At 43.3% G+C, this 23,113-nt stretch overlaps 1 protein-coding gene across 21 annotated transcripts; it reads right to left on the bottom strand.

The window, feature by feature from the left end:
* Positions 1-2,502: 2,502 nt before the first annotated feature.
* TPM1 (tropomyosin 1) lies at positions 2,503-22,645 on the bottom strand. 21 transcript variants are annotated; one of them, XM_039557400.1, is made up of 10 exons: positions 22,281-22,635; positions 21,495-21,620; positions 21,190-21,315; positions 14,881-15,014; positions 13,542-13,659; positions 13,033-13,103; positions 12,137-12,212; positions 11,528-11,590; positions 11,198-11,267; positions 2,503-3,446 (listed from the first exon to the last, which is right to left on the bottom strand). In XM_039557400.1, exons 1-10 carry the CDS (start codon positions 22,392-22,394, stop codon positions 3,364-3,366), a joined length of 981 nt encoding a protein of 326 aa, XP_039413334.1. In that variant the 5' UTR covers positions 22,395-22,635; the 3' UTR covers positions 2,503-3,363. The 21 variants fall into 21 exon arrangements, with proteins under 21 accessions (XP_039413334.1, XP_039413327.1, XP_039413328.1 ...); XM_039557397.1 differs by lacking the exons at positions 2,503-3,446; positions 21,495-21,620 and adding exons at positions 8,108-8,391; positions 9,833-9,911 and having other exon boundaries at positions 22,281-22,639; XM_039557393.1 differs by lacking the exons at positions 12,137-12,212; positions 21,190-21,315 and adding an exon at positions 12,709-12,784 and having other exon boundaries at positions 22,281-22,633.
* Between the last annotated feature and the right edge of the window lie 468 nt (positions 22,646-23,113).

Raw genomic sequence — 23,113 nt, 5'->3', positions numbered from 1 at the left:
CCCCATTCAATCACTCTTGATTGAACTGACTGACCAGATCAAACTCTAAAAGATAAATCACATTTCTGCAAGTTTTGTGAACATAAGGAACCATTAAGATAGAACATGCCTCTGAGGGTTCTGATGGTAGGAAAGCACACCCTGCTGCATGCCTTGTATATTATTTGATATCAGAGAAATCCCAAGGGGAGCGGGAGGCAACACAAATGTCTCCATATCTGGAAAATAATTCATTCCAAGTTTACAGCCAACCATGAGACAGGAATCTGCAAGAAGGCAGGTTTTGCCAGTTCTGATGCTCTCCAAACTACTCATTTCATTCAGAGGTCAGCTCAAAAACCAACCCAGACAATTACAGAGCATGCCTGCACGATTAGGATATATTTCAAACTGCCAAATGTGTTTTTGCATTGAAAAAAAGGGCGAGTAAATCTCCAAACCAGGACACACATTTTGAGGAATGCTGAAGGAAGCAGGGTTCTGTGATTTAACAAATTTTTAGTTAACATAGCAAAGTAGCTGCAAATTTGCTGTAATGGGGTTAAATCAGGGCTCAACTTACTTATTTTTACAAGCCAATGCTTTGTAGCTTCACCGGGTTTTGTCTGATTAGACACTGCATGCAAAGAACCCATGAGGGGTAGTGGCTTATGAGATATGGTAGAAACAGTTTTCCTGCTCCAGCTAATACACCCTTATGTGTATTCATGTGTCTGTTGCTAGTCAGCAAAAAAGCCACTTGGTGTGATTCATCATCATCATGTTCACTGTTCCATTCAGCTCTCCTTAAAACTGGAAAGCTTTTATTAGTCTAACATGAAGCTTTATGGATTCATCTGCAACAGTGCACTTTGGGCAAGTCTACTCTGCAAACAGATTTTTTTCAGATTAATTCTTATCTCCTTGCTTGCACATGCTTGCCCTATTAATGGTGACATGGTATTAAGAGACATGAAAACAACAGCCTCCTCTTACCCTTAGACACAGTGAGAGTTGAACTTAGATTCCCCAAACCACAAAGCAGTTTGTGGTCTCCTGAAAAGCAATTTTAAGCAGCAAACAAAGGGTCTGACCTCACCCAGACACATTGTTAAGGACTCAAGCACATATCACGGGACCCTAACAGCAATCCAGTGGAGCTGGCAGCACACTCAGCTGTGTGAGATTCGTGGCCCAGTGCCAAGAGCTCCTCTGCTCTACTCCTGCACAGCCTCTGACTCCCTGGGTGGCCTTGAGCCCTACTCTACAAACAATTCCCAGCACAGCACTTCCTTATTGGAAGCCCTCCTGACTACAGCAGCACCACTGGAAGCCACACATGCATGGGGACTTGAACGCTTGGAGCTCAACTACCTGACACACCATCCTTGTGCTAAGCAAGGAAGGAGCAAGAGATTAGAGTAACGTACCTGTGCACAGTGTGGTTGGAGCTTTATCTGTCAGCCTCTAGTACAAACTAAGGCCTTGCAGGAGCCTTGTAACATGTATTTTGCTCCCAAAAACACTTATAAGAGAAACATAAAGCCAGGGATATAATCCTTTCCATTTAGGATGTCTTGGCAGCATCAGGAAGTCTTGGCCAACAAATCACACAAAAGCTTGTAATGTTACCAAGTTCCTCCCTTTAAAATGCAATCAAAAAAAGCCAGACTTGTACCAGTACATCTTCCCTCTCTGACTCCCACTTAACCTGAAATTATTATGTATTACTTTACCCTTTCACCAGCTTACAGCAGTGGCTGATAAAGTCACCTGTTTTCAGTTGCTTGCTAAGGGTCCACTAATGGAAATTCTTTGGTGATCTGGAAGATTATCTGCACCTGTCTCCTACCAAGCTCCTTGCTGCTAGAGGGATGGACAGCATCAGCGTTCAGCAATGTACTACAGAAAAAGAAGGAATAAAAATTACTTTTCAAATCCTGAAGCTGCCCATCAACAGACCTCACAATTCAAATAAAGACACCTACATATGTAGAAACTAGCAATCAGAAGTGAGAGGAAGTATCTCTTATGAACATGACACATGATTTTAGAAGGTTTATCACTGCACTGAAGTAAATCAACACATATTACCAGGTAAGATATACAAATAGATGATAGTGTTTCCAAGAGCATGGCCTTCAGGACTCATTTCCTCAAGAGGTCTATGGGAGTTCTGCAATGGTCTTACCAAAAAGATTTTGGTCAATGATGAGCAATTCTGGAAGGCTCTCTGATCTGCTAGGGGGATAATTGCATTCTGCACCACCTGGGCATGCAGCCAAGTGACAGGGACAGGCTCTTGCAATACAGGCCCCCCCCCCCCCCGGGCCCCTCTGAGCAGCTACAGATCCACATCTGTCCAAACCACTGCATTTCTATACATTGGCCACCAACACAGAAAAGACTGAGAGCCAGTGTGTTAACAGTGTATCACAATTAAAGACACTGCACACGTGCAGAGTTGACACAGGGATGCACAGGAAACTGATGTGATGAAAAACAAACCACAGGAGAACAAAATTTAAAAAATGTCCTAAAATGTGCATTTTATTTATTATCATTATACAATGTTTACATACAGGTATACTTTTAAGACTGCTCAAAGAAAGTGTGAAAAAAGTGAGGCGAATACCGGTTTAAAAATTCCTCCCCTACCCCAAATCCCCACAAATAAAATACATTTTAAAACAATCTCTTCCAAATTAATGTTTTGTCCTGAATTTATTGAATCTTTCATTTCAACATGAAAAATACAATCGAATGAATACTCAAAGTGAAATGCTGACCTACACTTCTGTATTGAGTTGCAAGAATACAATTTAAAACCTTCAGAAGCTTTCACTTGTCTCCTTTGCTTACATACCTTTGTTTTACTGAATTAGAAGGCACAGAAAGTCCGAATTCTCACAGATCAGTAAAATTCTAATAAAAATAAATTACTGTGCTGGACAACTTCTAACTTGTCTGATATCAAACAAAAGACTTCAAGTAGAAGCTTTTGTTCAAAATAGCACCATTTCCACCTGAACTCTCTTGAACATGAATCATTCTTCTCGTGTAAAAACTGTAGTTGGCACTTGAGGTGGGACACTTTCTGCCACAGCCAGGATTCTTCAAAGACTAAGCAGACCGAATTGCTGAACTCTCTACAAAGTGTAGGTAACATTTTTGTTGGGAAATGGCACATTTAAACCATAATGTAATGTAGCTTAACCCGCATATGGCTTGCCCATTTTGGTGTTTCCCTGACCCCTGCTTCATAATTTAGCAGATGTTCTTGTGACTGTGGTGAAACTAAAATAAAGACATGTTTATGGGGCTTCACGGCAAGCAGGTGTAAAAATAATAAAACAAATAGTGTGGTTGCTGCTAAGAAGGTTTTCACATGTTGTTTAACTCCAGTAAAGTTTGATCCAGCATCTGATGCATACTAAGGTTTTCTTCTTTGGCATGCGCCACTTTCTCTGTTGTGGGATTAGAAAATTAAAACATGAATAGCAGTTCTTCGGAGGTACTGATTCTCAGAACATGAAGGCATGCAATCATCATTTCTCTCAGAGGGTTTAGAAAGTTAAGAAATGTGCATGCTCATAAATACCAATGTTCCCAAATAACACAACTAGAGCACACTCCAAATTAATAAAACAAACAGCAAGTAATGCAAGTTTAGAACTGTTTACAGCTGCACTTGTTAAGAAAATGCACTGCCAACAGAGACACTATGTTCTGGAAGCTCTTTGCTTATAGGAACGTAAGTGGCTTTTTTCTTTTTTTAAGGTAGGCAATAAAGAAAATAAGTAAGTTCTTTACAGATACACAATTAAAAGTTTCATAGAATTCAGGAACACAAAGAACAAAAAAATTAAAAACTATTATAGTTTTCAGTGAAGTGACCTTTAAGAAATTTATTTCTTCTAGAAAATAAATAGACTCAAAATTAGTAGCTTTATGTTGCATGCACACTTTTATAGGACAATCATTTAACACACATATTTGATACAATAAATGAGCATAATGTTCTGGTGGTGCATCCTACTGGGATCCAGTAATAGTAACTTCATACTACACAAGCATACCTTTGAACTGATCAGGTATTGCCAGATGGAGAGCCCATTCTTTTTTTTTTTTTGTCAAATACAAGCCCAATTCATAGTAAGGCAAAATTATCACATCAAAGTCTCCAGACAAAACAGCTGTAAGTATCCTTTAAGTTGGTTTTGAAATACAGATATATGAATCCTGGTGAATATTTTTCTCTCATTGTGGTAAAAATCTTAGGACCAATTCATGTTGTCAGATAAACTGAGTGCCTTTCTGCAAGGCAAGCTGTTACTTTGTGGATACTGTTAGCGAAATGCTGTAGCTCTTTACCCATGTGGGAAGAAGCTACTGCACAGCTGAAGAGCTTAGTGCTCCCCCAAAATAGGTGTGCAGACACATAATGAAAAGCCTCATCCAGAAGAAGCGTTTCCATATTTTCCCAAGAGAAACTGAGGATTTCTTTCATTAATTTATCACAGAATGAACAGCTCAAAAAAAAAAAAAAAATCTAGGTTTCTTGCTTATTTCTACATTTACTGATTCATTCTTAAAGGAAATTTTAAAGAAGGTGTTTTGAAACAAGTTAACAATATAGTCACACTAAAGTTTAATCCTCATTCAATGCCAGCTTTAGTTCATTAGTTAGGCGACTGTTTTGCTCAAGTTGCTGGTAGAGTTGGTCTGTACAGGCAGCAAGCACGTTAGAAGGGAAAAAAGAGGCAGAATGAAGACAGATTAGACAGAGAAAACAGTTAAATAAGAGTTAATAAAGAAACTGGTCACATGACAGACAGTTCAGTAACATACAGAGAAACACTTTACCTCTGTTTCTAGAACTCTAGTAATTAAATAGCTACTCCAAGGAACAGTTATGGGACCATATGAAGAACTGGCTAAGAATCCTGCTGTGGGGAACAGCTGTGAGACACAAACTCGAATAGAAATGGAAGAACTGCAGCTATATTCCTAGAAGTACCAAGTCCTGCTTTAGTCTTCTGTACAGTTATGAGTGCCATTTTTCTTTGCAAACTATTTAAGGTGTGGTGAAACCTCATCTGCCAGTAGAGAGAAAGCAATTGCACCACAGCCAGCACAAGTAACAGCAGGAAAGACGCTAGTAGGCAACTACTGCCAGGTCTGACTCAGCCCATACTCCTTTCCTAGGAAATCTGATGGGTTGAAATGTTATTTTTGGTAGGAAAATATACTTGTGTTACTAGAATCAACATATTTTGATACCTTTAAAATTTCCAAGTTCTGCTTCGTAAGAAAAAAGACTCACATTTGGTGAAAATGAAAAGGAAGGATGAACACCTTGCTCAAAAACAGCAAACAGAGAGGACAATTCATGTTGAAACAGAACAGCCACAGCCATGTTGTGACAGCACATTTAATGAGAGTTGTTCTGCGGAGTGAAAGAAATGTTCCACAATGGCTTTTGACTATCTTGTGTTCTCAAATTGTCCACATTCCTCTCAAAAGCCTAACTACACTCCTGACCTCTTGATCCCAGATTATTCCCCTACAGGAAATGACTGTTTCTGATTCTTTTCCACAAGCTGCCTAACAGCTTCCACAGGAATCCTCTTCCCCTGCAGGCACTGGACACAGCAAAGGCAAAGCTGTGCAGTGAGCTGGTCTGCAGGACATGCTTGTGTGGTGAGCAACTCCTCCCAGCTTCCTCCCCAGCCCAAACTCCCACAGCCAGCTCAGTAAAGCCAGGGCACATTTCACAGCTCTGATCCTGCACCAGTAACAAGTGGATCTTGTCTCTCTCATCATGATAATGTCCCATATACGTGGAAAAAAACCATCAAGACCTTAGAGTAACTAAAATTTCACTTTGTCAGGCAAAGTGTATATAGCTGTTATTCAAAAATGAATCATGTGAACTTACCATCATCACAGAAATCTCCTCTCTGATTGAGGCAGAGATTTACAGTATTTCTCAACTTTCAAAACAACTAAATCCCCCAGTAAAGCAGGGAAAGCACTTCCCAAGTGTACAGTGAGCCCTTGATTCTGCCTGGGCTGTGCATCCATCTGCTCCAGAGGCAGACCCTGGCACTGCAGGAGCCCCAGCAGCCGAGCAGTGAGTTCTGGCTCTGTGCAGAGCCAGCAAAGCTCAGCCTCTGCTCAGTGGAGCCCAGAGCCAGCCCTGCACTCCCAGCAAGAAGCCTCAGGCACAGAAACAGCCAGACATGGGAGGCAGAACAGCACAACTGAGGGTGACAAGAGTGCTGAACCACACTGCAGTGGGGAACCACACCAGCTCCCTGGAGTGAAGATCAGTGCAGCAAGACCAGCCAGGAATTCTGCATGCAGCTACCTGGGGATCTGCATTGCACTGCCCATTTCCAGTACTACGTCCAGCAATCTGTCATCCTCCAGTGCAGAGCTGATCATGTATGATTGACACAAAAGGCAAAATTTTAATACTGATGTTTAAAATCACTATGTTAAAAATTGACAGGTTCCTACAATGGATTTTGCTTTTTTGTTTACTTTTCTTAAGAAACACCAGTATTGCAAGGAATTGAGTGGACAAAAAACACTGCTAAAACAATGACCCAAAACACAATAGATTAAGAAGTTGGAGTTACTGTAGCATATTTTACTCTGGCTCAGCTGACAAGTGACAGTTGACCACATTTCCCCTAACTCTTGCATTTGCGAAGTTAACCGTGTTAGCCTCAGTCATTTTAAAAATGCTCATCCCATTGTATTTGGGTAACTTTCATCTATCCCCTTCTATTTGGTTACCCTTCACACACAGCCATTTACTGTTTGTCAGCTGAGGAGTAGTAAGTTACTGAACTTTATTACTTGAACTATCTGTGATTGCTGATACATATCCTGTATTTGGGCCTCTCCCCACAGCCATGAACATTAGGATGTGTCATAGGCTAGAAAACTGGGATATGCCAAAGTTATCCAAGGATGGCAGGCCAGGAAGGGAATCCATCCATTTGCAAGCCTTATTTGGAAAACAAGTTCTGAGGAGGGTAGAAAACCTAGTTCAGACTGCACTGCTGAATAATCTTGAAGCTGAACAAGAAAGAGACATTTACATTATTCTGCAAGTTAAAATCTACAATTCAGCTATGGTATAATGAGTTTATTTAGCTTTGGTGACTCAGGAACTTTAGCAATATATAGAGTGACAGCATCACCAGAAACCAATGCAGTTTTCACTTTAATGTGAACTGGAAAATAACTTCTTTCGCTGTGATGTAAATAAAGTTAAAATAAGGCAATCAACTCCCTAGTTTCAAATAACAATACAAAAAACCACCAGATGTCAGTATTTAATGTTTCATCCTTAATTAGACACTGACAGATCAGCTGAAACCTGAAATCCATGATGTTCCACTTTGCAGCAGAATAGTTTAATTAATAGTATAATCATGAGAATTTTCTTACTCCAGTTTTGAAACATTTCTCATGAGTCTGCAATTCAAACTCACAAGGCTGAATTAAGCACAAGTGGAAAGCTACCAAAACCTCCCCAATGAAACTTCCAATCCTACCATGCCACTCAAGAAAAATATACCGTAAAACCCCCAAAATGTTAGCAAGCAACATCTTTGCTGAATAACTGAGGTGTAAAAATGGGAAAACTTTTTTTCAAGACATTTCAAGGATTATTTTTGGGTGAATAAAAGAATTCCGAGTTTTTGATCCTGCCTCTTTAAATCTGTCTCGAATATGTAAGTTAATGAACAAATACATTTAAATAAAGATAAGACATCTTCAGCATCAAGCCAGGAAAAGATTTCAGGCTTTCAAGTGAAAAATCTTGTTACATCAAGGATGTAACTGCTCTCTCAGCCATGCTCCCACGACCAAGTGACCCCAAGGAAGTAGTGTCCTTGCAAATTTTGTCCTAATAATAACAACTGGAAAAATTCCTATTACAGCTATTTGTCATTTTATCTGCAGCAGAGTTTTAGAAAAACTAAGATAATAACTGGTCAGTTTTCACACCATCCCACACACTGCACTCACTGGCTTGGCATTGTCAACATTCAGGCAAAAGTGTTTTCAGCTGAAAAATGAAAACACCAAAAAATAAAATCCCTAATGGCAAAAAAGCGCAAATTTTATTAATAACTTCAATAATTATTTAAATAAATAAAAGGCAAAGGAATAGCAAAAGGGATACAGCTGGGATATTTATTTTACACTGAGAAATGTAGTTTCTGTACAGCAGAGCACAAACAGAGCATGTTCTGAGACAGGTGATAGAGGAAGTGTCAACTAAGCTAGAAGACAGGACAATGAACCCATGAAACATCCAAAGCTTGGAAAGATGTTTTATCCAACCCGATGAAGATGTCTTTGGAGAAGTGAAGCAAAGAAAATTATCTGCACAAAAAGAAAAAGTGAGATAAGGTAGAAAATGAAAAAAGGTGCAGTAAAGACTTCCAAAAAAGCAGCAATGGCACAGCAGAGCCCAGCATGCTGAGATGACTATGCTAGAGAAACAGCACACCATGCTGGGACTGGAATGCTACGGTCATGTCCTCATGTACCAGTAGAGTACAATTTAAAGTCTGTTTTCCACTTAGAAATATCCAAAATTGAAGAAATATTGTAATCTCTGTATACAGAGGAGGAAAAAAGAAATCCATTTGCTTGATAAGCCACTGAATAAAACCACATGTTGGGAAGGAATTTAAAAACAAAAAACCAAAGCATACAAAGCAGGCAACATTAGACCTCTACTAAAATGTTGGAAGAGAGAGGGAGGAAAGCAATGAACACACACGGGGACAAAAAAAAAAAACACGAAGAAAAAAACATTTAAAATACGGATGCACACAAAATAAATTTCAAGCTCTAAGCAAACCTTATGTCTTGCTGAAAGCATGCTTGGGCTTCCAAAACAGAATGCTGAGACCAAACATTGCACCTCCTAAGCACTTGAGAGCCACAGCTCCTCCCCTCCCCCGTGCCAGCTGCAGTGTTCATGCGAGTGAAGGGTTTGAACACGGGAAGGGGGAGGTAACACAGCTCACCTCTGTTCAGAGTCCAGTCTGTGTCAAACACCGCATGAATGAGTCACACCTTACAGCTGCTGACTCTCCTGCTTTCCTGCCACTCTTTATTTTTCTCCTTATGACTAAAGTTGGTATTACCACATTTTTGGTGTATGCAAATGAAATTAGCACTGCTATCCAGAAAATATGCAGCAGCAACCTACAATTCAATTGTCGCCTTTATAGGTTTAAGCGACAAGGTATTTTAAATCCATTTCCACGCTTGTAATTTAGTGATAACAGCTGAAATTTTCAGAGCAGCTATGGAAATTTAGATAAACACTTCCTACTGTCATTAATAGAGAACATCGCAAAACCTAAATTTCTCTGAGGTTTCTGTAGGAATTTTGCCAGAGCAAAAACTTTGACAGCAGGCAAAGGAATACAATCTGAATGCAACATGTACCAAGGCAATTTTCTTTGTTAAAATGAACATGATGGGCCTGGTAGGTATGTTTGAACAGAAGTGAACTGAAAGGATAAACACAGAGCTACAAACAAAGGGCAACCACAAGACTCAAGGATTGCAGACATAATGAAAGAGTAACCACAAGCTTACAAAATCACCATGAGTATTTACCAGGCTCGGCACAACACTCACCCACACTTTGCCAGGGTAAAGCAATTGTTCATGGTATTTTGTACACCTATTCTCTCTAAAGGAAAGCATCTCCCACTACACAGGGAGCATCATTTCACAAGGCCGGTACCGCGCAATCAGTGAGGGCAGGGAAGCAGGAGCGGGCACAAGCTGGGAAGACATTTACATGGAAGTCATATCATTGAGAGCGTGGTCCAGCTCCTCACTGATGGCTTTGTACTTCAGTTTCTGAGCATAGAGCTCATCTAATGTTCCCGCAGGGAAGGCAGAAGTGTGCAAGGAAATGGAGCAGGATCATGGGATGGAAGGTGAAGGTGGCGGCATGGGATACCATCCAGAAGCCGTAGGAAATGGGAAGAGCGCACATAAAGAAGTGTTGTGACAGACAAAATGAGACAGAAGTTAGAGAAGAATAAAAGAAAGAAAAGAGTGAACAGTTCTATGCAACAAGTTCATTAACTGCACTGCCAGTGGAGCAACCTGTGATACACAGAAAACCAAGAAAAGAAAAAGTACAAAAGAAGCAAAAATCCATGTTTCACTGCCCTGGATTTTTGTTTTAATGCACATTAGGAAGGCACACAGGAGCTAGGCAGAAAAGATTCAAAAACGGGGCTCAAGGAGGATGTTACCATTTTCTACCACTTTTTTTTTTTTTTTTAAACCACTCTGGTTTGTGTCATGTCAAACTCAGCTCCTTACAGCAATTTTTGTTCCTTCTAAACACTTATCTTTCTTCTCGGCTTCCTTCCTGAGTCAGGGATCATAAATTTTCAGCAGCTACTTAGGCATTTCATCACCTTCACGCAGAATCCAGCCCGTCACACCATGCAATTAAGCTTCTTAAAATCCTAGACTTAGTGTAATGCATCTAAATAGTGAACTCCATATAACTTCTAATTAAAAAGTCCTACTGAATTATTTTCTCCAGAGGCAGAAAGCACATTCCACTACTCTGCTGCAGCTCTGATAGATTTATTAGAACCTTACAAGCAAACCCTCTGAAGTTAAATAAGCTGTCCTTCTGACTATGTATACAATCTATTAGCTTGACCAAAACCCAACAACTGGTCTACGCCACAAAATGCCTGCCCTGACCCACACTTATCACAGTAATAAATTAGGTTAGCTTGCTACATTCCTAATTACTGTAAACATAATGCAACTCTTCATGAGCTTTTTGCTAAGATGATAATAACACTTGTCATGTGATCATTTACCCTATACATTTACATACCTCCAAATAGAAGAGTATAAAACAAAAAAATGAAAGGAGTCTTGAGAAAATGAGAGAAAAAGAAACAGGCAAGAGCAAAACACCATTCATCTGAAGCATTTAAGTTATCAATACATTTCATTTGGAAAATATTTTGTCTACTTTACTCTTTAGGCAGACCCATTTATATAAAGTGGGACAAGTCAGCCCAGTAGAACTGGGTACTGGAAAAAAAAAAACCAACAAAAACCTCCACACAAGAGAAGAATAAGAGATACGTATTTCCACAGTAAGTAGAAAAACAAACCCCCATACCTTCTAGGTCATCAATGCTCTTCTCCAGCTTGGTTACTGACCTCTCAGCAAACTCAGCACGGGTCTCAGCCTGAAGTCAGGACAAACACAGACTACTTTAGGAAACACACACAGAGTACTTAGGAATTGAGAAGAAATAATTCCAATGAGGAAAGAAGTACAATGAGAGGAGGCAAATAATAAGGCTAGTATAAACTAATTTCTAGGGGAGATATTTAACATTATACTGTTTCCAAAATGTATGTCAATCCTAACAGCATCAAAGTAGTATTTATACTAAAATCAAAGGTGCATTGGAAGATATGTTGCAAAGAACAGCTCTAATTTTACCTCCTTCAGTTTGTCAGTCAGAACTTTAATCTCCTCTTCATACTTGTCCTCTTTCTGTGAGTACTGTAATTAGAAAGAGGATCACTGGTATTAGACAGGTATTCTAAATATACCAAAAAACCCCCGCATTCGAAACTCTTGTAGTAGATCATCTGTACACAAGAAATTATTATAGGTAAAACTAAATTAATTCTGCTTGCAAGGCTGTGGTAATACGGTTTATTACAAGAGTCAAACTTCCCTTGAGTTACATTCCAGTGCAATACAGCAAGAACTTTGAGAAGAAATTAGTACTACAGTTTTAATGAGGATGTCTTTTGGAGAAATTTAATGTTAGTACACAATGCCATTTTGAGGGACATTCTGTAAGTAATACTTAATCCTGTCAGAATACTCAACAGAACACGTGGCCAAATAATACTGACCTATTTGGAACTAGAAGATATGCTATGTTCCAATAGGAGCCAAATACGAACTGAGCAGTAAATCCAAATGCCTCTACTGACAACAGCCCTGCTGAAATGCTGCAAAGCAATCAGCATACAAAGAAAACCCCACAGGCCAGATGGCAACGTAAGGGACACGTTCTCACATAAGTCTCTAGCCTACCTTCTCAGCCTGAGCCTCCAGCGACTTCAGGTTGTTGGTCACAGTTTTCAACTCCTCTTCAAGCTCAGCACATTTGCTGTTATTTCGGAGGGAAGGCAGGAAAGGGGCGGATGGAAGATTCAGTCAAGCAAAAGAAACAGGAGAAAATAGGGGGAAAAGATAGAGAAAAATGAAAACAATTACAGGGCAAAAGAACGGCCTCAAAAGCAGCTGATCCATCACAGATTGAAAGCAACTCTTTGTGATGCCGAATACCATTTCAAGTGCACATTAAGAGGATGACCAGACAGAAATTTATCTACAGCTCTTGGCTTACACAGAAACATTTAGAGCTTTTACACTTGAGACAGTTCAGCTTCTTTTGGCTGCACAGGAGATCAGTTTTAAAGGCAAAAATGAATAAATAAACAAAACAAAAAAAAGAGACCAAAGAAAACCACCAAAGCAAGATGCAAAGAGAGTAAAGAGCATAGCAAGGACTTATTTGTTACTACTGAGTGAGCTAACTGGCTATGGAAGCTGAAAGACTTGGGTTGCAGTTAAACCTAAAAACTGTTTATTAGTATCAGTACCTTATCCTCTGCAGCCATTAATGCTTTCAAGGTTTGATCCATTATTCTTAACTGTTCTTCCAGCTGTCGGACTTGGCTGTTAGTGAACACATGAAATGCACAAAAGCCATTCACAAAATCAGTGTGCAGGTACAGCATGCAGTGACAAAACACGCGCACACACATAGGAACACATTTACTTCAGCACTGATCATTTATTGCAACGATTACAGTAAATGAACAAACATAGCTTTGAGCTGAACACACGGTATACTGCCAACATTTCATGCAGTTATAGTTCTCTTCCAGCACCTCACATATGTCTCAGAGCAGTTCCACACTTACCTTTCTGATAGTTCAGCACGCTCCTCAGCGCGCTCCAGGTCACTCTCAATGATCACCAGCTTACGAGCCACCTACAAGGACAGGCAAGGGACAATCAGGGATATGATATTGCTGCACCACACATCACCTGTTTCTAGAACCTACAAAGCTGGGGGCTGGGCGTCTTTGTTTTTTGGTCAACACATGAGTTTTGATTATGTGACATCTACATTTGAGACTTAGTTATCAGACATTTTCCAAGACCTCCCTTTCATTCACCAAAAGGCAACTGAAAACTATTTTTCTCCCTAAGAGCTTAGGGAATACTCTCAAACATTTTAGTGTGACAATCTAAGCAGAGATCTCCTGTCACCTTGTCCCCTGAGGTATCTGGGTGCCCAGTTTTCCTTCCACAGCTGTGAAGAGTTGTGTTTGTGATCTTTTGAACTTAAAAGGCAAAGGAGAAAAACAAAATTACAGGCACAGCCTAATGGGCTTTAGAAAGAGATGACCTGCACTCAAGAACTGACCTCTTCATACTTGCGGTCAGCCTCTTCAGCAATGTGCTTAGCCTCTTTAAGCTGGATCTCCTGGATTTCCATCTTCTCTTCATCCTTCTGGGCTCTATTCTCAATGACCTTCATTCCTCTGAAAAACGTGAAAAACAGGAAATGCAAGGTTCAGGGCTTGCCAGTTTTATCTCCAGCCCTACTACTCATGGTATGTGACTTTCAGACAATTGTATTCAGGTGAATGGAGCGCATCAGACAGTTGAGTCTTCACCCCATAGATTAGTCCTGAGCATTCACATTTCAGAAGTTCAAGGAACAAAACACATGTCAGGAAGGAAGAAAAAGTGTGATTGGTTAACTCTTACTGTAGTTCAGCTGTAGTATTCTTTTTCATTTTAAATTGGAGGAAAAACTCACCTTACAGAAAGGTAAATTAAGGGTATCACTTTTAAAGACCTAATAAGGAGACTGAAAACATCTGTGCTTTTATACTCATCAACAGCATGTTACAACCCTTGCAGGACTGACAAGAATCATGTTTATGGGCCAGACTCCCCTGGGTTTTACCATGTCAGAGCCCTAGAAGCTCTCTGTGCTCTGCATAAGCAAAATTTAACTCCTTCATAACAAGAAACACTGTGCGTTGCACACATCTGATCCAAAATTATCTTAAATGTTTCAAAACATACTGTGAGTCTCTGGCACATTTCTTTTCAATAGACTGCATCCTTAGTAACCTAGAAATACACATGCAGAATGTGTGGGTTTCTTTCACAATAAAAGGTACTATCACAGATATGTTACAACTGTGTTACAGTATTACAACTGGAGAAGAGAGAAGATCTTCCAACGTCACAAATCTTGAGTTCCTAACTTACATTACAGACTTCTGGAGGTCTGAAGGAATTATCAGTCTCTTTCCTTCGCTCACCTTTATGTACCAATCTTGCCAACAGGAGAACCAAAGCCTCTTCCAGCACTTTCCTATTCTCCAGGTGAGATTTTCTACCCACAATGAAAGCAAGAATCATCCAACAGCACAAGAGTATCACAAGAAGTTGTCACCCAATGAGAGAAGTCTGGGCTGGGCCAAGTAGTTTCCCCAGGATGTGACATGATACATCAAAAGACCTACCACACTCAAATCTCGTCTTCACAACGAAGAATAATCCAAGCCCAGATATTTTAAGACATTTCTACAGACAAGCTGTAACTGAAGTCCATGTAGGCAAAAGAAGAGCAGATTACACACATTCAGAGACCTAGGAGTGGTTTAATTTATTTTCCTAACCCACACCCTGGCAATTATGATCTTTGTCATAAGGGTAACAATCCATTCAGGTGTGGCCCCACCCACCTTTCGCTCTCATCTGCAGCCTTCTCAGCCTCCTCCAGCTTCTGCAGGGCAGTAGCCAAGCGCTCCTGAGCCCGATCCAACTCTTCCTCAACCAGCTGGATGCGTCTGTTCAGAGAAGCTACTTCACTCTCAGCCTAAGCACAGGAAGAACAGAAATTAATTCATAGTAAGGCACACATCTTCCCTTGTAAAAGGTTATCCCATTACCTGCTAGTGCCATTTAACAGCACTTCTGTAATTTCTGACTTCATCCACTAAAAGTGCATCATTGATGTACATCATTAAATTGTGAGGTTATTGCTTAACAGAGGAAAAAAAGTGATTAATGCTTCCTTTCAATGAAGCACATCAAGGACTGTACAATTTGTACTAGAAAGAGCTGCACAGGAAGAATTATGCACCTTTACCCAAATATTTTCTGTTATTGTATTTGCAGACATTAATTACACACCTCGCCTTTTTAAAATCAAATCAACACAAACTAATTACTCAATTCTTCTGTTACCCTAATTCCTTTATTTATGGCCTTTCACCATATTTTGTAATATTTGTCCCAACACTTCCTTGAGTTCCATAAGAAGGATTCAGTGTAAACATGTAAAAACACACCTGGATCAGCATTTGCAATGAGACAGCTGACACAGAGAGAGTATGAGAACATTTAAGAAGTGCCCGAATACCCAGAAGTTTTGTTTACAGGCAAGCTGCGCAAGAGTTGACAAAAAAGGTACCAGCAAGGGCCCTGGTACAGGCAGCAATCCCTTAAAACATCTTTTTTTTTTTTTCTTCCTCCAATAGTTCCATCCTCACTCTTCCCCTAAATTTGCCTTTCCTGAATTACCTGTTTACTTAACCTTCTGTGTAACACTTGCAACTCATCTGCCTCTTATCATTTCAAGCTCTTACTTCTGACCATCTCAAATCTACACTTGCTTAAGTTGCAGAGTAAGTTCTGAAACGGCCTTCTTGTGGTAACCTCATTATGAAACTTTCTTTCAAAACTATATTAAGCACGAAGTATATACAAAAGGGTAACTACTCTAAAAAGTTAATTATTTCAGAGAATAACACCTAAATAGTGCTAACACTAACATATACGATATGTATTTGCTATGTGTGAGGAAGTACACATCTGAATTTCTTACAATGCCTAGTTGAGGGGGGAACCAATCCTCTGGCAAAAACAGATACCAAAAGTATCAGTTTGGTATTTTTTCTTTTCTAACCAGGGGTAGTTGGATACAGCCATCCACAGCAAAGATTTTGCAGTACATAACACAAGAAAAAAAAAACTCACAGGCCAGACAAGTAAAACAACCTTTGACATGAAAGTAACGATGTCCTCCAGAAGGACTGAAAGCAACACATAAACAGGTAAGCAATTGTATCTTTGAACATTAATATGCATTGGCAGTGAACGTAAGAGACCCAGAAGGAGAAGAGACTTCATCCTTAGAGATCCACGTTAATCCAAATATAAAATATTTAGCTATGTAATCATGCAGTAGTATTCCAAACCTGTGTTTTTGGACTTCTGGCTTTAAAACAGTAAGAATTTGAACTTCCAGATTTAAGAAAGAAAATAACCTTTCATAAAGGCTACCCTAGGGAAATTTGTAATGTTACAAGTTAATTATTATCATGTCAAGACTCCTTGTCATGATAAGAGCTTAAAATGTGCTTCAAAAACACAGGGTGACTAAAGTTCAACTTTTCACTTCCTGCTCCAGTAACTCACTAAGGATTTACCAACCAGCCTTATATGGCCCCAGTTATTCTTCTGCAGAGCAGGACTTCTCTCCTTATATGGCAAGGAAGGAAAAAACCCCAGTGACATTAGGCACTCCCACTGCTACCATGCAAACATAACCTGCATCTCTGCCGTAGCACTTATACACCACATATTTTGACAATGAGCGATGACACAGATAAGTTACCATTGGGTGTTAATTATTACTATTATAAGGGAGATTGTGTTTTTCAGAAGAAGGAAGAAAAATGCATTTTGAAAACATAATGACCAACAGCCCCTTAAAATGTACATACTCAAAACAGAAGATTCTTTTTTAAGGGAATGGCTGCTAATCACAGCCTTGAAACTTTTAGCAATCTGGTTTAACAATCAAAAGCTGGAGGCTGTGCTACTTTTTGGCCACAGCTGTAGTTTTTTCATTGTTTGTGTATCCGTACCTTGCACAGGAAGAAAAAAAAAAAAAACCTCACATAACAGCTCTAGCTGGTCACATGCTATACATGCAAGGCATTACACTGAGGGAAGAGGCAGATTCACACAGCTTGCTTGCTGTAGTGCTCTCAAAGCCTCCCTCCTCAAGCATGCAGAAATACAGCTGCAACATCTGTAGCCAGCACTGTAGAAAAAGCACACGTCTACATGTGCCTGGGAGTTCAGTTTTCAGCCTTTATTCACCCCAGCACTGACCCCTCCACACAAAAACTTAAATAACATGTAAACGTACTCTGCACAATTCTACATCATCCACATAAACCAACTCCAGGGAAGAGACAAACATTAACCTTAGGGGTCTAAGCCTTATTGCAATGTAGCTGAGCTCTTAAGGGAAGACTTCACCAGAAAGCTGTAATCACTCCTCCAGCACTATTCCTTCTGCCACAAAAGGTAACAGCAAAACTTCCCGTTTCAATAGAAATTCCTCAGTACGTTGTTCAGAATAACGCATGTTACTGGAAATAGGAACATCGGTGTCCTTTACTCCACAAAGCTTAGAAAACAAGTTTTTAAAAAACAGAAACCCTTATGAAATAAGTTAATTACTTAGATCATTCACTGAAAAAATATGGATATGCCGAGTGATCTGCAAGAATGCAGCAGTTACACAAGCACAAGTAGCCATATTTTGCTCCATAAGGAAGATGACCTGCAGGTAATTAGGAGGCTCTTCCTTTGAACTTACTGCTCAGAATGTGCAGAAAGGTCCATATTATAAGGAAATCAAATAATTGCTATTTTTTCTATTGTAATAAACTACACAGGAAATTTGTTATTTTGCTTCGCTTTTATACAACCACTGAAGACACTAAAACTGCCTCAAAGAATACTACATTTTATAGCAGGAAACATTAAGTTACAACTGCTGGAACTCCCAAAGGTCGGTGGTAAGACAAACAGCCCTATCAGGTTTTTTTTATTGTGATTGCCGCCCATAATTACATCTCTCTGCTACGTAAGCCTATGCTGCTCACAACTGATCTTGCCTCTGCCTAAAACCAAGCCTACTGTTCCTTTCCCCTCTTGGGGAGCAGCTTTGATGAACAAAACACGCTACAGATGTACAGCGTCTGGGGCTGTACGCTTACACTGCTGGGGGGTTGTCAGGTACTACGGCCCATCTCAGGTTCAGTCTTACGAACTTCCCAAGAGTCGCCATGCTGACTACCCACAGATGAACTCGTCTGGTTGGGATGAGAGAACTAGGACTTGTGGAGGGAAAAACCCCATAAAACCTTGCTCACAGCCTAATACAAAACACGTAATCTCAAACATCTCGCCTAAGTCCAACCTCATTCCAGCTCGGGGTTTTGCTGTTGGCCAGCACACGTAGTGCAGTCTCCCTGCGCACCGCACCTGGGCCCGCCCCACGCAGCACTCGGGTTACCGAGCCGGGGAGTGCAACACTGCGGGTCGACCCCGCGGCCAGACCAGCAGGTAACAACCTTCTTGTCCGACACGGCGGCGAAGGAAGCGGCCGCTCGCCCCACCGGCCGGGGAGGAACACGAGGGAGCCGCGGCCCGGGACCCGCGCCCAGCGCCCCCAACCCCCGGGCCGTGGGCCCAAGCCGGGCCAAGGGGCAGCCCTACCTCCTCCCGCAGCGCCCGCTCCTGGTCCACCTCCCGCTGCAGCCGTCCCGCCCGCTCCTCGGCGGCATCCGCCTGCTCCTGCAGGCTGCGGATCTTCCTGCGCACGGCCTCGAGCGAGCTCATCGCCGCCATGCCCGCGCCTCGCCCTGCCCGCGCCGCCGCCCTCCGCCCGCCGCAGCCCCGGAAGTACCCCCGCGCCGCAGAGCTCCGGGGCGGGGCTGCCGGCACCGGGCTGGGAGCGGGGCGGGCACGGAGGACGGTCCAGCCGTCCTGGGGATGGGCTGGTCCTGACCCGGTCATGGCAGGGAATGGGCCCCTCCTGACCGGGGATGGGCCGGTCCGGCCGGAGCTGGGCCGCCCCTGGCCGGGGATGGGCCGGTCCGGCCGGGGATGGCCAGGTCCGGCCGGGGATGGGCCGCTCCTGACCGGGGCTGGGCCGCTCCTACCGGCAGCACGGCCGTGGCCGGTGGATGGGCCGGGGCAGCAGTGCCGCCTGGCGGCACACCGCGCGGGGTCCCGCGGGCCGGGCCGGGCCTGACCCGGGGTCAAGACCCACCTTTCCTCCCGCAAACCGCCCCCGTATGAGCGTCATAAAATGACAGCAACCAACCCGCCAGATGCTGCTGCACCCAGCCTGGCTCCTGAGACACGGGGAGGGGAGAGGGGGCTGCAGCTGCCCACGCCCAGGTGGGGTGGCTCCGCGGATGTGCCTGGCTTTTGGGAGATGAGTCACACCGGACAGGTAAGATTTCCACATCCCAGTGTAAGGCGAGTCCATCCCAGCGAGCCGACACTCCCTTCCTGCCCGTGCCCTTTTCCTAAGTCTTGGAACTATCCAAACCAATAAGGTAAATACTGGGTCAACTGCAATGCCCCAAAGATACTCTGCACTGCCAAAAAAGAAATATGTCCCTAAAATGTCAGACATATTCCATGCCTACAAATAAATATGGCATTTACCTCGATGAAAACAAGCCAGACACTCTCCCACCCTCCACCTGAGGGAAGACTGCAAATAAAATTGCCCTCAACTAGCTTCCAAATGCTGTTTTCCAGCAGGGGAAGATGGCATGGGGATCAGTTAGGAAGATCCTTAGTTTCAGAATGGGAGTCTAGTAGCATTTCTCCTGCCTTCATCCTAGGCAAGCTATTTCCAAATAGTCTGCATACTTTTCCATATAAGGAATATCTCCCCTGGATCTATATGCAGTTCCTTTGAAAAAGCTAACTAAACGTCTTGCTAGGAAGCTGCCACGCACAGAGCAGACATCTGATCCACATTATACATGGGACCCTCTCCCCTGTTCCTTCACACACTTCTGTTTGTTAAGTTCTTGGGTTCTCTTTCAAAGCTATATAACTTAATTGCCATACTAAAGCTAAACCTTTTTTTTATCCTTTCTTCCTTTTAAAAGTAAAATAAGATAGAAGCATGTTGTCTTTCATGCAAAGTTGTTGTTTGTAACATTTCCCTTTCTGAAACTATCCTTCCTCCCCCTCAAATACTTTGCTTGCTTCGTGGCAACTCCTTTTCATTATGGCTTTGAGGTTGGCTTTTAAAGCTGAGCTACAAGGAAAAGGAGGGTCATTGCTTTGGAAATACTGTAGTTTCACCAAATCCTGTAATTCAGACCTGAGATTTACTCAGGGAGAATTGCATTGTCCAAGAGCAGTGATAGAGACCAGGACCTTAACAGACAACATACTCTTACGGCTCCATGCATACAATCCATTAAATGCATGTCAGGGATAGACAGGTGGGTGGGATGAGGGCCTGGGAGAGGCACAAGCTCTTGCCTTATTACCATATAAAGTGCTGAGCTATATATATCTCCCAGCTTGCTTCCAGGATCCCTGTCCTCTAAATGGCAAAACTAGCAAGTATCATCTTCCAGGTAATTTTCTGTCACACAAGACTGAACTTTTCTTTGACAAGTGAAGCAGTTCCACTGGTTTCCAAGGGAAAAAAAGTAGGAGAGGACCTTTTATCTCAGCGACCAGTGAGCCAAACTAGTATCTAGCAGCAGTTCTAACACATGCATACCTAGGAACAGCTCTCTTGAAGACAGAACTAGCAGCCCTTGCTCTTCTGGATCTCCCTCTTCTGCACTTACTTGCTATTAACTCTCTGATTCTGTTTCACTATCAAGACAGTGTTCTTCCAGCCTGAGCTGTTTCACCCATCACCTGAACAGATGAATCACCAGTTCTTTGCTTTTGTGTCTAGAGTGACAAGTACACATGAAAAGCACATGTCAAGTGAGCAGAAACCCAATCAAACGCCTCTGATAGTGTGCAAACCTCATGCAGGGAGGCAAGTGCTGTTTCCCACCTCCCTGCCCAGGAGGTGCCTGGACCCTGCCATCACCAAACTTTGGAGTGCTGCTGGGTAGGAGTCCAGGCTGTCCTGAGCAGAGCAAGAGTGTGGTTTCTCTGTTGGGCTTGTGGTGAAAGGGATGGGGGTAACTTACATCTGTGGCCTTTTTGTCAGCCAGTTCCAACTTTTCCTGTGCATCTTTAAGGGACTCCGAGTATTTGTCCAGCTCATCCTCAGTGGCCTTCAGCTTCTTTTGTAGAGCCACCAGCTCGTCCTCCAGCTGTGATATGGGTGGAAAGTGGTGCAGAGGGGAGGGCGGGCAGGAAAAGGTGCAGCAGGCAGCGTGATCGTGCAAACAGAGAGGTGCAAGTGCAGAAGAGACAGAAAAGGACAGACGGACAGAGAGAGAGAGAAGGAGAGACAGTTAGATCCTCTTTGCTTGCAGCAAGGGCACGATACCTTGGCAGCATTCTCCTCTGCGGAGAGGAGGCTGTCCTCAGACTTGTGCAGCTCTTCCAGCACTTGGTCCCTTGAATCCTCCGTCACACGCAATTGCTTTTCCAATTGCACAATGTCATCCTCTAACTACGTGCACAAGAGGAAATATAACACACAAATATGTTTCTCCCTGGGCTTAGAAAAGTGGGAAATTAATTCATAAATCACTCTCTCTTCCTTCCTCCCTCCTCCTTCAGATCTCCCAGAAACGAGCAAACAATGTGTTCCCCTCCCCGAATCGAATAAAGCCCCAGGTGTAAAGGAGGGGGGTTGGAGAAGGATAAAAAAAGAGGACAGGAGTCTGGAGAAGGGCGGGGGGGGGGGGCGGCTGGAATCGGACAAGTCTGCTGAGTGATGCTGGAGTGGGGAACACAGCTTTAACTGTCCTTTGCCAAATCGCAGCACATCTGTCCAGTGCTAACTAGGTGTTCCAGGCAGCCTTTCTAAGCCGTGCTCCTATGACAAAGGCAGAGGCCACGAGGCTGTCCCAGGGCCCTGCTCCCCAGCTGGAATGTGGGGACGGGGGAAGGACCTCCTGCCGCGCCCCCGGGAACCTCCAGCCGGCGGCTGCCAGGCTGAAGCTCTGCCTTAGGGAAAGTTCAACCAGTTCGGCAGGGCGCAGGGGTGGAATACAAGGTACGGCGAGGGGGGGGAAGAAGAGGGAAGGGGGGGGGAAAAAAAAAGAGATGAGTCGTCTGGAAAGACTTGCGCCCCGGCGCTGGCTGCGCCCGGGCCCTCGGTGCAGACCTGCTTGCTTCTCTCCTCCGCTGCCTTCTTGTCCGCTTCGGCTTGCTCGGCTCTGTCCAAGGCGTTCTCCTTGTCCAGCTTCAGCATCTGCATCTTCTTCTTGATGGCATCCATGGTGGCGGTGGGCTAGGGCGCGTCCCCGCGCGAACTGCTCCCGAAAGAAAAACTTGAAAAGCTGCGGGACAGCCCCGAGTCCGGACGCAGGCGCGGCCCCCGGGGGAGCGGAGCGGAGCTGCCGGGCGGCGGGGTTGATCCGTGCGGGACGGGGCGCCGGCCGAGTGCAAGCGGCGGGCAGGGAGCGCCTCACAGATATGTACTTTCCCAGGGGGCTGACTGCATTCCTCAAGACATCCAATACTTTTTTGGAAAGGGCTTTTTTTTGCCCTTCCTCCCTCCTCCTTTCGTCCCTACCCCTTTCCCTCTCTTACTGCCCCCCGGGTTTTTTTGGGAGGCACAGCCTTCCCATTCGCTGCCGCCTGCCATTTGACCGTAGATATGACTATATATGGGATGCGATGGGCGAGGTAAGGCGGGGGAGCAATTTGTTCCCATTTCCAAATAGGCAGGACGGGACATTTCGCTGCTACTCCTGGGAGAAAAAAAAAAAAACAGCAAGCGAGAGCGCGGGGAGCGGAGGAGACGGGCGCGAAGGCTGCTCGTAGCGGGCAGGGCGTCTGGGTGACACCAGCCCCATGCAGGAGTCGTCCCCTCCCGTGGAAATCAATCTGTTCTACAGCAAGAGGGTGGCAGAGCCGATCGCACCAGGCGGCAGGGGAACGCGGGGCTGCGGGGCACGGGGCCTGCAGGACGGGCAGTAAGGGGTTAACCGCACG

Source organism: Corvus cornix, chromosome 10 (assembly GCF_000738735.6).
Source record: "Corvus cornix cornix isolate S_Up_H32 chromosome 10, ASM73873v5, whole genome shotgun sequence".
NCBI lineage: Eukaryota > Metazoa > Chordata > Aves > Passeriformes > Corvidae > Corvus > Corvus cornix.
The sequence above is the reverse complement of the archived record's forward strand: the minus strand, read 5'-3'. Positions and strand labels throughout refer to the sequence as shown.

What these genes read in the sequence shown, in the direction of transcription:
- TPM1 (XM_039557384.1), bottom strand. Translation starts at nt 22,394, where the DNA reads ATGGATGCCATCAAGAAGAAGATGCAGATGCTGAAGCTGGACAAGGAG. An exon ending in CGGAGGAGAGAAGCAAGCAG is followed by an intron (nt 21,316 to 22,280) that starts GTCTGCACCGAG and finishes CCCATATCACAG; the next exon opens with CTGGAGGACGAGCTGGTGGC. An exon ending in GAGCATTGATGACCTAGAAG is followed by an intron (nt 8,392 to 11,197) that starts GTATGGGGGTTT and finishes CTTTTTGTGCAG; the next exon opens with ATAATTTTCTTTGCTTCACT.